The sequence below is a fragment of the Bubalus bubalis genome, chromosome 1 (genome assembly GCF_019923935.1).
Source record: "Bubalus bubalis isolate 160015118507 breed Murrah chromosome 1, NDDB_SH_1, whole genome shotgun sequence".
Classification (NCBI taxonomy): domain Eukaryota; kingdom Metazoa; phylum Chordata; class Mammalia; order Artiodactyla; family Bovidae; genus Bubalus; species Bubalus bubalis.
The window spans coordinates 142,349,863-142,363,712 of record NC_059157.1 but is presented as its reverse complement, the minus strand read 5'-3'; the positions used below and the strand labels follow the sequence as shown (position 1 = coordinate 142,363,712).

General features: G+C 37.2%; 1 protein-coding gene across 10 annotated transcripts in view; it reads right to left on the bottom strand.

Moving 5' to 3' along the window:
- The window catches only part of PHC3 (polyhomeotic homolog 3), an 82,553-nt gene that overhangs the window by 54,566 nt on the left and 14,137 nt on the right, over positions 1–13,850 (bottom strand). For 8 of the 10 annotated variants that reach the window (XM_025288341.3, XM_025288337.3, XM_006057457.4 and 5 more), the window contains exons 5-6: positions 2,851–3,009; positions 542–640 (exon numbers count right to left, since the gene is read on the bottom strand). The exons of 1 other annotated variant lie outside the window; for it this stretch is intronic. In XM_025288341.3, the coding sequence (XP_025144126.1) occupies positions 542–640; positions 2,851–3,009 (258 nt within the window). The remainder of the gene's footprint in view (positions 1–541; positions 641–2,850; positions 3,010–13,850) is intronic. One more of the 10 variants, XM_025288362.3, reaches the window with a different exon arrangement.

Sequence of the window (13,850 nt, the reverse complement as noted above, 5' to 3'; positions counted from 1 at the left end):
GAGGTTTAATAGTTTCGTCTTTTGTCTTCAGGTCTACATTCTAGTTCTGTTTTATTTTTGTGAATGGTGTAAGGTGAAAATTAGTTTTCCATAGAACCAAACAAATATAAACAAAAAACTGAGTAACATCCTACTCAATTTTTAAAATTTAAAATTTATCCAACTCTTTTTAATTTAAATTTGTCATTTTTAAATTCAAGAGCCATCCTGACTTAGTTATTGCTTAACTGCTTGCAAAGGAAACTGAAGAATACATCTCACATAAAAGCAGATCTGCTTTACAATAAACTGAACATAAATGTCATTGCAAAAACACGTTAACCTCACTACTGTCAAATAACCTAAATATCCATGTTTCATGGCATTATACTTTCTACAGAACCAAAAAATGTTTGTGAAGTTCTCACTATATTAAATGTTAATCTGAAATGTATGACAAGAAGCACTGAAACCATCAGTAACTTAAACACAAATGTGCGTTAATCTTTAACCTGAAGACCCAGACCTTACAGTACCAACTTATGAAGCTAGACAAGCTCACCTGAGTAGCTGCAGACTGACAGGAAGATGACGATGACGACGAGACAACAGGAATGTCAGACTGTACAGCAGCCACAGTGGTAGCGGGTGTGAAAATCAGCTGTACAGACAGAAAAACCAAAAAAATACCCTAAGACAAAAGAACATGTCCCACACACAATGTATAGCAGGCAAGAGAGACTGAAATTTGTGACAGAAAGACAATGCAGATTAGGACTGTCTCCTACGCAAAAGGTTTTACATGACAAGGAGAAGTTTTTGATAACAGAGAACTCAAAAGGAAAAAAAAGAAAAAACCATAAACATTTCTCAAACAGTCCATGATTCTGATGAGTAGAAAATAAATCAGTGCTCAAAAAAGAAAATGTATTTTGGCAATATAAAATCCACATACCAAATTTTTCCCCAAGTAAACTATTAATCTTTTCCTAGCTCAAAACTATTGTGGCAGGATTCCTAAAATGGAAGTTGTAATAGACAACCATTGTCACTGCTCTTGAATGCAAATTAAATTTCAGTGAGAAACATGAAAAGAAACACCAAAAAGTCTTTTCAGTCCTCTTTACCCCCAAAAGACAACTATGCCACATACTATACTATTTCACTCACCTACACAGGATCTGTGTGTAGTACAAACCTAGGTTGCTCTTGATTTTAAAGTATTTGTAAAGAAATATTCATTCTAAGTATAAATGCCACAACATGTCAAAATTCAACAAAACAGCTTGCAAAAAAAATTTTACATCAAAAAAAAGACATACTCAATTTATTTATCACCATCTGTTTAATTTTTTAATACTGAAACAATGCCATTAATTTAAAAAGGCAATACAATCCACTTAGAGATTACCCAATCCAACTTGGTACATTATGACAGTTGTTTCAAAGAACCTGTGAGTATCTCAAAATTGCATCAAAAGTTATACAATTCCTCAAAAACCATTTCTGTTTAAATTATCAACCAAGGGATCTTTTAAACTTCAATTCTTTATATACTAAATTTAAGTGAATTAAACAACAAAGTATAACTTTCACAAGAAGGATTCAATACAAACAGCTAGAAGCACTAAACCTAAAAAGATATTCTATCTATCATGAACCATATGAAACTGCCAGTTTTAAAAGTTAAAAACAGCCAAACAGCAATCATTTCAAATGGTTTCCCTAATTTTGAAGCGTGTGTGTATGCTAAGTGGCTTCAGTCGTATTCAACTCTTTGCAACCCTATGGACTGCAGCCCACCAGGCTCCTCTGTCCATGGGATTCTCCAGGCAAGAACACTGGAGTGGGTTGCCATGCCCTTCTCCAGAGGATCTGCCAAACCCAGGGATCTAACCCCATCTCTGACGTCTCCTGCATTAGCAGGTGGGTTCTTTACCACCAGAGCCACCTGGGAAGCCCAATTCTGAAGCTTATTATTGATTAAATAAGATCTCATAGTGGGGTGGGGGGGGAGGACAACCAGAAATATGGTCATGTCTACTGAATAGTCTGTAAATAAAAAGAGGGTCATTATCACTGCTTCTCATTAGAAATATAATGGAAACTTTCTTTGCAATTTTAGTAAAGAACTGGGAATCCAGATATATATTCAGTTCACTGGATATCAAAATATAAATAAATTCCTATCAGGGATAAAGCTCTTCTCTAGCAATCTGTAAAGACATCAAATAAAGTAAATGTAAATGTCAACCAATTTTTACATTCCTTAAAGCTCAACAAGTAAATTAGGAAATCAGTAGCCAAATTAACATTCTTATATTAACCAAAGATCAAAATGATCATAAGAACATGAATCAGCTTGCAGATTTTAAGATGGGAATAACCAAAGTTAAGACTCATCTGGTAAATTATCAAGAACTCCAATCCAGCTTTCAGACAATTCCACAATATAAACTGTAATTAATAGTTAAAACCATGTCTTTAATGTTTCTAACAATTTCATCAAATCTAAAATGTCAAAGATACATGGTGATTTTATACATCACTGTAAGAACCAACTACAAAATGCCAATTATAAAATGCATCTCAGTTTTGAGATGTTAAAATATGAAAAAAGGTTTGAAATCAAATAAATTTGATATTAAAAAATAATCACTCATGATACAGTATGTTAGCTACATCAAGAAGGCCTACTAATTTAAAGTAGAATTTTTCATGGCATAAACGTGTAGAGTTAATCACATACACAAAAAAATTGTTAAACATTCCTTAAGTATTAAAAATGTCTCCTACTGCATCAAATCAAGAAACATTTTGATCTCTCTCAAGTTTTTAAACACTGAAAAAATCTGGTAGCTCGTATCTTACCATTTGAGCTCGGAGATACATTTGAGCTTGGCTTGCCGTTAGGGTAGGGGAGGTACTCCCTAGTAACATAGTCTGTTGGGTAATACTGCCACTGGTAGAACTGGAAGCCTGGGAACGGCTTATTAACTGTGCAGGTGTAGGAGAAGTAGAGAGGTTGATCTAAGGAAGAAAACATATCAGGTCATAGGCTTCCATTTCTTGCTTCCATGTCATTGAATTTCACCAAGTTGCAGTTAGGCAATCAATGGTATATATTGTGGCTAAGGAACCTAAGAGAGGGCTTCATCTTTGACAGACCTGTCAGTTCTTAGGTGATTATTTGCACATATGCAAACAACAGCATGTATGGGTTAGTAATCAGGACCATTTTTAAGGATATTCTCATTGAGTTTGATAAGACTCCAACATCTTAAAATATCATTTCTACTACTTCCCAAAAATTAGGGCTATTGTTCCATTATTTCAATATTCCATGTAATAATTTAAAACATCTGAATCGACAGTTTATACTATTTTGTCATTTTCTGTCACATTTTGAGGGATTTCTGAAATGAATAAAAGTTAAAACATAGATAATCCATTCACATGTATAAAAACATACACAGAACTAGTATAATCTCTTTCAAAAGTTCTAAGAACAGAATTGTTACTTGTCATACAGATGAAAACTCCTTAATATTGGTTAAAAGATTAAACTATAAAAACTAAAACTGTTGTTAAAGGATAAATTAGCGCGTGGTCTAACTCTAGGCTATAAAAGAGACTAGTAACTAGTTTCATCTGTGAAGGCAAACTGGGTAGGACAGACAGGGAACAGGGCAAAGGGACACATGTAAACCACTACATCATATTAACCACTTAAAAAATATTTTTAATGATAATTAAAAATCCAACCTCTGGAGAAGGGAATGGCAACCCACTCCAGTATTCTTGCCTGGAAAATCTCATGGACAAATGAGCCTGGTGGGCTATAGTCTATGGCAATGCAGAGTCGGACACAACTTAGCAACTGAACAACAACACACAATCAGGCAGACTGTGATTTACGGAAATAGTTCTTGATGAAAATGTGACATAAAATGAAGACTGAAGTGACCGAGCAATATGGAATACAGAGTTTTGTAAGAAGTTAACATTTGTGTATAGAATAATAATTGCAAATATTCAAACAATAAAGTCCATGACTAAAGGAAAAAATCCAACCTCAAATTCTTTTTATGGACAATGCAGAGAATAAAATTAAGAAAATAAAAAATAGTTTATTAGACTTCTGATTCAAGGAACAAGGCAGACTGAGCTAATATATCCATGTGCCCAAATGTACTCACTGAAAAGGAAGATCAACATGAAAATGACAATAATATATAGCTGAACCCAAAAAAGGGGAGGGGAAGGGAAATTTTCAGGAGCCAGAAAGGAAGAAACTCAGATACAAGTTCCAAGTAACAGCAAGGCAACCTAGAGAGATATTGGCCCACAGAGCTAGTAGACCTGATTTTGAGCCTATTTCACGGGACCTAAAAGTAAATCTCCTTCTGAGCCAATATCCTCAAAAGGGCTCCTCAATATGTGAAAAGCAGCTGGGAAAGCTCTGCCCATGCGTCCTGAAAAGCAGCAAGAAAGCTTGTTATATGCCCCGTTCCCAGTGGAACGAGAGATTCTTATGAGAATCAAAACTCCAGGCTTGTGCCATATAGTGGTACACTACCTGCACAGTTCCATAATCTATCCCAAAGCATCAGCATTTGTACTAAACCAGGACATCTGTTAACCTCAACAAGTGACTGAAGGGAGTTGAGTGAAGGTTATACAGGGGATCTCTCTGTACTGTTCCTGTAACTTCTTGAGTCTATAATTATTTAAAAATAAAAAATTAAGAAAACTGCATAGTGGGTACATGAGTTGGTTAACTAACTCTTGAAATTTATTTGTATCTTTTAAATATTTCCTAATTTTAATAAAATATTGTCCATGGAATTTTCCAGGCAAGAATACTAGAACAGACTGCCATTTCCTACTACAGGGAATCCTCTTGACCCAGAGATATAACCAGCATCTCTTGTGTCTCCTGCTTGACAGGTGGATTCTTTACCACTCACGCCACCTGGAAAGCCCAACTAAAATCTGTAATTCAGTGCATAAATATAAGTAATAAAATACAAAAAAATCATTCTATAATCTGGATTTTATTCCTAGCACACCACTAAAATCCCATTAGCAAAAATCACCACTACCTTATGACAAATTCAGTAGATTCTTCTTAGAAATCTTCTTTACCAGCTCTTTCTAGCCCACCCCAAACTCTTCATCCTTTGTTCCCAACACTTTTCCTCTTCAATTCCTAGATTATCCTGTCTACTCCCATAGTTTGAAATAATTCAATCCTAAAGATGCTCAATCCTTGATGACAAATCCTTCCTCTCCAGGTCCAAATAAGTAACAGAATATATCTTTCTGGATGTCTCTTAAACTGACTCAAACCCAACATGTTCAATCACCAAACTCATTATCATTCCTCCTTAAATCAGCTTCTCCTCAAATGGCCACTGACATCTTCTAACACTCTCCCAAGACAGACTATCAGGAAGTCATCATAATTCCTCTCTCTCCTATAACTCACACACAGAATCAGTCACATATCTTACTGTTTCTATACCTCCATCTTCCTCAATTTCATTCTGATTTTGAATCACTTTGAGTCTCTAAGCCCACAGCACTTCCAGCTACTTTACCAGCTGCAAACTGATCTCCCTGCTTGAAATAGTATCTCCTTTGACTTGCAAGATAATCCTTCCCATTAATTAACCATTTAAAAATCTCTGGTAACATTCAAATTCCCGACTACCGCTCTAGTATCATCTCTTCCTACTCCTCCATACGAACCCTTCACATTAGTCATATGAAGCTACTGACAATGTCGTAACATCTCAGGCCTTTGTGGCTTGGCAACAATGCTCCTGACGTAATTGATAATTGAGCATGACCTACGACTATGACCATGGCCACACATCTTCCCCACCCCGTGTAGTAAATAACTCCCTCTCAAAAATCACCTGCTAAGCTTTTTAAGGCATCTCTATACCCCACAGTAGAACTGACTATTCCTCTCCCTTTATGCCTGTTATCTTCTATAACTTCCATATACTTCTGGCACATACTTCTCTCTCACTCGTCTAAACAATGATTTTTTTTTTAGAGTGGAGCCCATGTGTTATTTATCTTCTTATATTCAATATCTATAAGACAGCCTTCAATCAATGTTAATTAACTTAATGAATGTCATGTAATTTTAAGGCATACTTCATACTTTAAATGTAATATCACACAGAATGAGCATGTGTGTAAGAAGAAAAATCAATTCTGGTACAGCCCCTAACAAAATACAGTAAAAATGCAAATAGTGTGGTGATACTAGTTTCACCTCTATCTTTGATGTGCTATATAATAAATTATTAATCAGATCAGATCAAATCAGTCGCTCAGTTGCGTCCGACTCTTTGCGACCCCATGAATCGCAGCACACCAGGCCTCCCTGTCCATCACCAACTCCTGGAGTTCACCCAGACTCACGTCCATCGAGTCAGTGATGCCATCCAGCCATCTCATCCTCTGGCGTCCCCTTCTCCTCCTGCCCCCAATCCCTCCCAGCATCAGAGTCTTTTCCAATGAGTCAACTCTTCGCATGAGGTGGCCAAAGTACTGGAGTTTCAGCTTTAGCATCATTCCTTCCAAAGAAATCCCAGGGCTGATCTCCTTCAGAATGGACTGGTTGGATCTCCTTGCAGTCCAAGGGACTCCCAAGAGTCTTCTCCAACACCACAGTTCAAAAGCATCAATTCTTTGGCACTCAGCCTTCTTCACAGTCCAACTCTCACATCCATACATGACCACTGGAAAAACCATAGCCTTGACTAGACGGAACTTTGTTGGCGAAGTAATGTCTCTGCTTTTGAATATGCTATCTAGGTTGGTCATAACTTTCCTTCCAAGGAGTGAGCGTCTTTTAATTTCATGGCTGCAGTCACCATCTGCAGTGATTTTGGAGCCCAGAAAAATAAAGTCTGACACTGTTTCCACTGTTTCCCCATCTATTTCACATGAAGTGATGGGAATTATTAATAACCCCCCACAGAAAACATACTCTTTTTCTACACCACTCCACAAACGTTTTTGGATAAACCCTTGCTCCAAAGAGTAAATCACTTAGCAGAGTAAAACTGGTCCATGTTTTCTGACTCATTTTGGCATACAGGGTGCTTTCCTATACCCTGAGAGCTTGTTAATTTGTGTCACTCTACAGTAATAATGCCTTGCCACTGTTTTCCAGTCAGCAATTCTTAAAAAATAAAACAAAACAGGAAGATAGGTACGTAAGCAGGAAGGAAGATACTCTAATAAAGGACAGACCACACACTCTTGAAACAAAAACATAAGTCTTCTTAAAAACTGACTGGCTGATAGCTAAAGTGCTTGAGAATACTCTGTAAGGAAGTAGAACAAAAAGTATTTACAAATAGAATGCTTTCTTTTTCTTAAAAAAGAAAAAAAGGAACTAAGAAAACTAAACAGTAACCTCCGAGCCACCTGCATTTCACTTTGTCAAAGTTGTGAGATCAAAGAATAAATGTTTATTTTTAAGTTCCTGATGGCAAACACCATTTCACAGTGTCTACTAATGAAGGCGTAATCCATAAGGGCACGATCAGTATCCAACCCTGCAAGAAATCCTTTCCTTTCCAGAACTGATATGCTCTCCTCTCTTTTCTGCTCTGCTCATCTAAACCAGATGCTCTAAACTCTTTGCATCCTCTTTGTCACTTCTGTCTCAACATTCGTAATTCCCTTTCATTTCAAAGCCTTGGCCAATCCTGTCACTTCTCAACCCATCCCCACACTCCATAGAACTTACTTCTTTAGCCTTATTACTGGAAGCTCTCCCTCTACTGACACTACAAGTCACCAAAGGAAACCAAATCTGCCAAGAAAAGCCATGTAACTTCCAACCACTCCTTGGTGCCCCCAATAGGAGGTTACACAGAGTACTCCCTGAAACCAAAGCCTATTTGAGACCCACTACAGCCATTTGGGCTGTATTTATATTACATAGAAATATATTACATAAATATTACATAGAAAATTCAAGTAATAATACCTATCCATGAAGGAGTTCCTTTTTAAGAGACCACATATTTTTAATAATGAAGTGAAGTAAAATGCCTATCCTGTTTATTATAGAAAATCATTATTTCTACTTTCTGCAATATAAGCTGTAAAAACAGCAGCAAAACAATCAAGCAAAAAACTTCATGACCTCCTAACTGCCCTCAGACTTTGACATCCTAAAAAAGTTGCAACGCTGAAACAATTAAAACACTGGAAATAATGGTCCAGCAACAGAAATGGTTACATAAGATAAAGTGCAGCCATACTGTGTGCAACACCATATGGTAGCTCAAGTAGCTGAGTGAGATAAAAAGCTCTGAAGACACACTGTTAAGTATAAAAACAAAATGCAGAACACCTACCTGTGTTTATGGTGTTTTTAAAAAATTGCATATTAAACACATATGCATACACTTCTCATACTATTTATGTTCTTAATGTATAAATAAAGGCCTGAAAAGATATCCAGCAAACTGAGGAGACAGACGGACTGAAGGGGAAAGAAAGAAGGCTGAAGAGGACTTAATACTTTATCTGCACTACTGGAATATTTTATAAGAATCCAGTATAACTGCTCACAACCATACAAATATGCAGGCTACAGTTTTATTTTAGACTGATGTTAAGTTGTGGAGTAGATTTCTAACTATCAGTTAAATATTTTCAGAATCCTTGAAAACAATGAGTTTTAAAACTTAAAATATCTTCTAAAATTCATAGATGTATCTATGGTTTTAAGCAAGTAATTTTCCCTCAGATAAATTCATAATGAATTCATTTGATATGTAATTGATCTGATGTATACATTTTTTTGAGAAAACTGATCATTTATAAGGTTCTTGATCTAAAAACAATCTCACCAATAAGTACTCTTAGGAAATTTTTTAAAAGAGCATTACTAGATAGAAAGACACATAACATTCAATGCAAATTTACTTATAACAACAAAAAAAGAAAACAAATAAAAAAGTTAAAATTGCCAGGAAATGGAAAATAGTTTTTTTTTTTTAATAGAGTATTATGTAGCTATTAAAAGTCATGTTTATAAAACAAAAAATACTGAAGATAATGGGCTTCCCTGATAGTTCAGTTGGTAAAGAATTCGCCTCCAACACAGCAGACCTGGGTTCAATCCCTGGACTGGGGAGATCCCCTTGAGAAGTGAAAAGCTACCCACTCCAGTATTCTGGCCTGGAGAATTCCATAGACTATAGTCCATGGAATCACAAAGAGTCAGACACTACTGAGCAACTTTCACTTCACTGAAGATAATGATCTGAGCACACCCATTTGCTTCTCCCTCCTACTAACTGAAACAGCAGTTAAGACAATAACAAAAATGATTGGGGGAAACAAAAATACAAATTTAGACTGTGGGACAAATGACCTGAGCTATTTTAAAAAAAAAAAAGGAAGGGGGAAGGGGAGACTTTTTATATTAAAGGAAAACAGGACACTCACATGCAATGTGTGAGCCTTAACTAAATCTTGGGAAAATGTATTCTGGAGACTACTGAGGGAATCCAAATATGAGGCATATATGAGATATTGTCTCGATATTACATTTCTTGGGTGTGTTATGTGACTGTGGTTATGTAAGACAATCTCCCTCCTGGATAATACATGCTAAGTACTTGGGACTGAAGTGTCATGATGTCTTTAACTTATTTTAAAAATGGTCAGGAAAACAGTGTATAAATAGAGAAGAACTTAACAACTGGTGTAGACAGCTATATTAAGAGTACACAAGGGTCAATGCTTAATCTTACCATTTTTCTGTGGGTTTAAATGTTTTTTCCAAAAAGAATTTAGGGAATTAAAAAAAACAGTATCAGAGAAAACACATACAGCAAAGAGAGAGAGAGAGGAGGGTACCATCTGCATTTCTGTAAGACCTAAAGAAGATGGGATCATATTAATGGATAAAACAGAGAAGGAAGCTATAATCCAGAATACAGGAGGAAACAAATTAGAGTGGATTTAGACTCAGAAAAGCGTCTGCCTTCAATGCGGGAGACCCGGGTTCGAACCCTGGGTTGGGAATATCCCCCGGAGAAGGAAATGGCACCCCACTCCAGTACTCTTGCCTGGAGAATCCCATGGACGGAGGAGCCTGGTAGCGAGCCTGGTAGGCTACAGTCCACGGGGTCACAAAGAGTTGGACATGGCTGAGCGACTTCACTTTCACTTTAGACATGAAAGCAGAGGTAAGAAATGGAGCCAAACACTGAAGGATTTTATCTACAGGTCTGTCTAAAAAACAGACTTACCATACATAACCCCACCCCTCTCCCATGCAGAACAGGCACTGAGACCTAGAAAGGAAGGAGACTTCTCTAAAAGTCAAGGAAAGGCTAGGCTTGTAGAGTGGGTACTCATACCTGGAAGTAAAACTCTCCTTACTCTGAAACTGTTAGGCTCACCAGCCTAACAGCCAGCTTCTAATCTGTAAACCTTCAATTCTAAATCTGCCAAAGATATATCCTTCCCACTGTTACCACTAATGCTATTTCCACATGCAAAGACAGAAATCTTAATCGGTCTTTCCACTAAGAAAAGAGAAAGAGGTCTGTTAGGGCCAGACCTATCTTCAGAGCAGTGGAAGAAAGCCATGCTGATTAATTTATATAATCATCTACTCTTAAATATAAACTTAAAGCATTTTAAGAGAACACTGCTTTCTAAAAGAAAAACCAACAGCATGAAAGGAAAAGACCAAGATAGTTTCTAAGGAATACAAATGATTCAAGAAAAAGAATTTTTAAATCTGATAACAGAGATCTAAATATTTCATCCATAACAGAAAAACAGGATTCTAGGAAAAAGAAAATGCTCTTAGAAATTGGAAATACGAAGGCTAAACTAAAATTTTCTTTTAAATGTAAAAAGAAGGGGTTAAAAGGGGGGAGGGGGCAAGGAAATATGTCACAACAGAATAAAAAGATAAAGACAGAAAATAAGTAAAAAGCTAAACAAAGTAAAGGTTCAATCCAGAAAGACCAATATCCAACTAAGGAGTCCAGAAACAGAGGACAGAGAAAAACAGAAGGAAAGAAATTTTTGTTAAGACTTTTTTAGTTTCATACACATGAACACTAAGTTTCACAGTAAGAGGGTCCAAAAAGTGTCCTGAACACAATGACATCTAGACAGCCTTCATGAAACTCCAGAAAAACTAAACAGGCACACCTAAAAGCCTGAAGGGAAGTACCACCAGTTAGTGATAAGACTTAAATCAGCCTTTTCTTTGGTCATGCTAAAAATTTGAAAACAATGGTTCCTGCTTTCAAGTTTCCTAAGAAAAATCATTTTCAATATAGAATTTATATACAAATAATTATGAAAAAGGTATAGGGGAGGCAATTTTTAGGCCTACAAATATTCCAAATTTACAAGCAAGTTTTTAGCATATACTCCAGTAAAACAAAACTCCTATCACAGTGTTCTTTGACTATTTATATGTCTGCAGACTATATCCAATTAAAGGCAAAAGGAGAAGAGGGCAGCAGAGGATGAGATGGTTGGATGGCATCACCGGCTCGATGGACATGAGTTTGAGCAGGCTCTGGGAGATGGTGAAGGACAGGCAGGCCTGGCGTGCTGCAGTCCATGGAGTCGCAAAGAGTGGGACACAATTTAGCAACTGAACAACAGCAACAAGACTATATCCACTGTACTCTAAGACCTTCGTTCACTTCAGATCCTTGGCACCTAACACAATGCCTGGCACCAAGTAGGTATTCAGGAAGGAAACACTGGCATAGATTATCCTCAGGAGTCTGGGAGACGAACACAGAATCCCATTCAGGAATGAATCTCCAAAACTAAGCTCTGCTATTTCAGGATCATGAGCTCAGGATTGAGTCCTCTTCTCTCAAACTCCATGTATTTTTTAAAGCTCAGCTTAAGTCCCATACAGAAAGCCTTCTTCAACCACCCAGTCCCCAAAGATCTCTTTTCTGTTAACTCCCACAGAATTTATCACTTGATTATATACTGCTATGTTGTTTACTGTTTGATATGTCTAGGCACACTGTGTCTGACGGAAGCGACTGTGACTCCCCCAGGGCAACTAGCACAGCGTAACACAATAAACCTGATAACTGGCTGGCTGCTCAAAACTAGCAATGAAAGAATCTCATCACCGAGGTCAGGACTTAGACTGTCTTCTACAATGCAATTTCAGGCAATCAGAATATATCCTAAAATGATTCTCTGGACTGAAGATAAACCACTTGCAGTAATCAAGAATTAAAATTAATAACTATGTATTGCATACTCTAGTTTATGATTATAATTAAACTTCATCTTTCAACAAATATTACATACCTACTATGTGATATGCATTATTTTTCATAACACATATAAAACTATTTTAAAAAACCCTGACTAAACATTATTTAACATTTAAACCACTGGTTCTCTTTTTTTTAAACAGTACCCTTTCTTCACACACTAACTTATTCAGAATTCCCAGATTCAAATATCACAGAACTGTTCTGTGGCAACAGAGGTTGAGGGGAAGGCTCAGAGCCCCATCCCTCTTAGTCTGCTGCGGCTGCTTTAACAAGGTGCCAGACTAGGTAGCTCAAACAGAAATTTATTTCCCACAGTTCCAGAGGCTAAGGCAGTCCAAGATCAAGGTGCAGCCAATTCAGTTTCTGGTGAGAGCTCTCTGCTGGCTTGTAGATGGCCACCTTCTCACTGTGTCCTCTCAGCAGAAAGAGGGACACATTTATGTGTCCACTTCTGGTGTCTCTTCCTCTGATAAAGACACCAGGTTCACTGGATCAGAGCTCTATACTTATGACCTCATTTAACCTTAATCATCTCCTTAAACGGAGAATGGAATGGCAATCCACTCCAGTATTCTTGACTGGAGAATTCCACAGACAGAGGAGCCTGGCGGGCTATAGTCCATGGAGTTGCAAAAGAGTCAGACATGACTGAGCAACTAACACACCTCGTTAATAGCCCTGTTTCTAAGATAGTCACATGTGGGTTTAAAACTTCAACATACCAATTTGGGAGGGACAGAATTCAGTGCACATTCTGGTTCATCTCCTGAAACTTCTCCTTGATCTAAACCCAGGAATATATGGATGAAAAGACTAAAAACCATCTAATTAGACAACTTAATTTTACATGAAAGAAAAGTGGGGTGTAAGGAGGTTAATGACTTGCCCTAAGTCATGCCACCAGTTAGTCACAAAATTAAGCCTAGAAGCTAGGTCCCTGATGTCCTCCATTCTACCAAACTCACTCATAATACTCCACAATGGGTAGTAAAGTCATCAGGTACCCCGGTGACTGGAAATGTCAATGAGATGTACAAGATGTCACCAGTCCTGCCAATAGCCACTTGGCTATATGAACTCCAAACTCACATAGCCAATGTCTACTCAACATGTATGGGTGGGTGTCTAACACACATCATGTCTAAAACCGAACTCCTGATTTTCTTTTCCAACACCTTCTTTGGCAGATCGTTCCAGGCACTCAGGCCAAAATACTACAGTTTATCCAAGACTGTTTACCTTTCCTCACATCTTTTAGTCAATCCCTCAGTACCTACTATTAGCTATTTTCCAAACATCCAAATTTCTATAATAAAATATTGGTGGAACAAATATTCAGAATCTTTGCTTACCGCTTTTTACCACATCTACTGTTACCATCATGGTCCAGCCCCCAGTATCTCTCAGATTACAGGAACCATTTAACCAGTCTCCCTACTTCTATCATTGCCCCCCTAGAACCTACTCAACATTGTAGCTGTTAAAGCCTATATGAGATCACGTCACATCCCAAATAAAATAACTTTCCAGCAGCTTCCC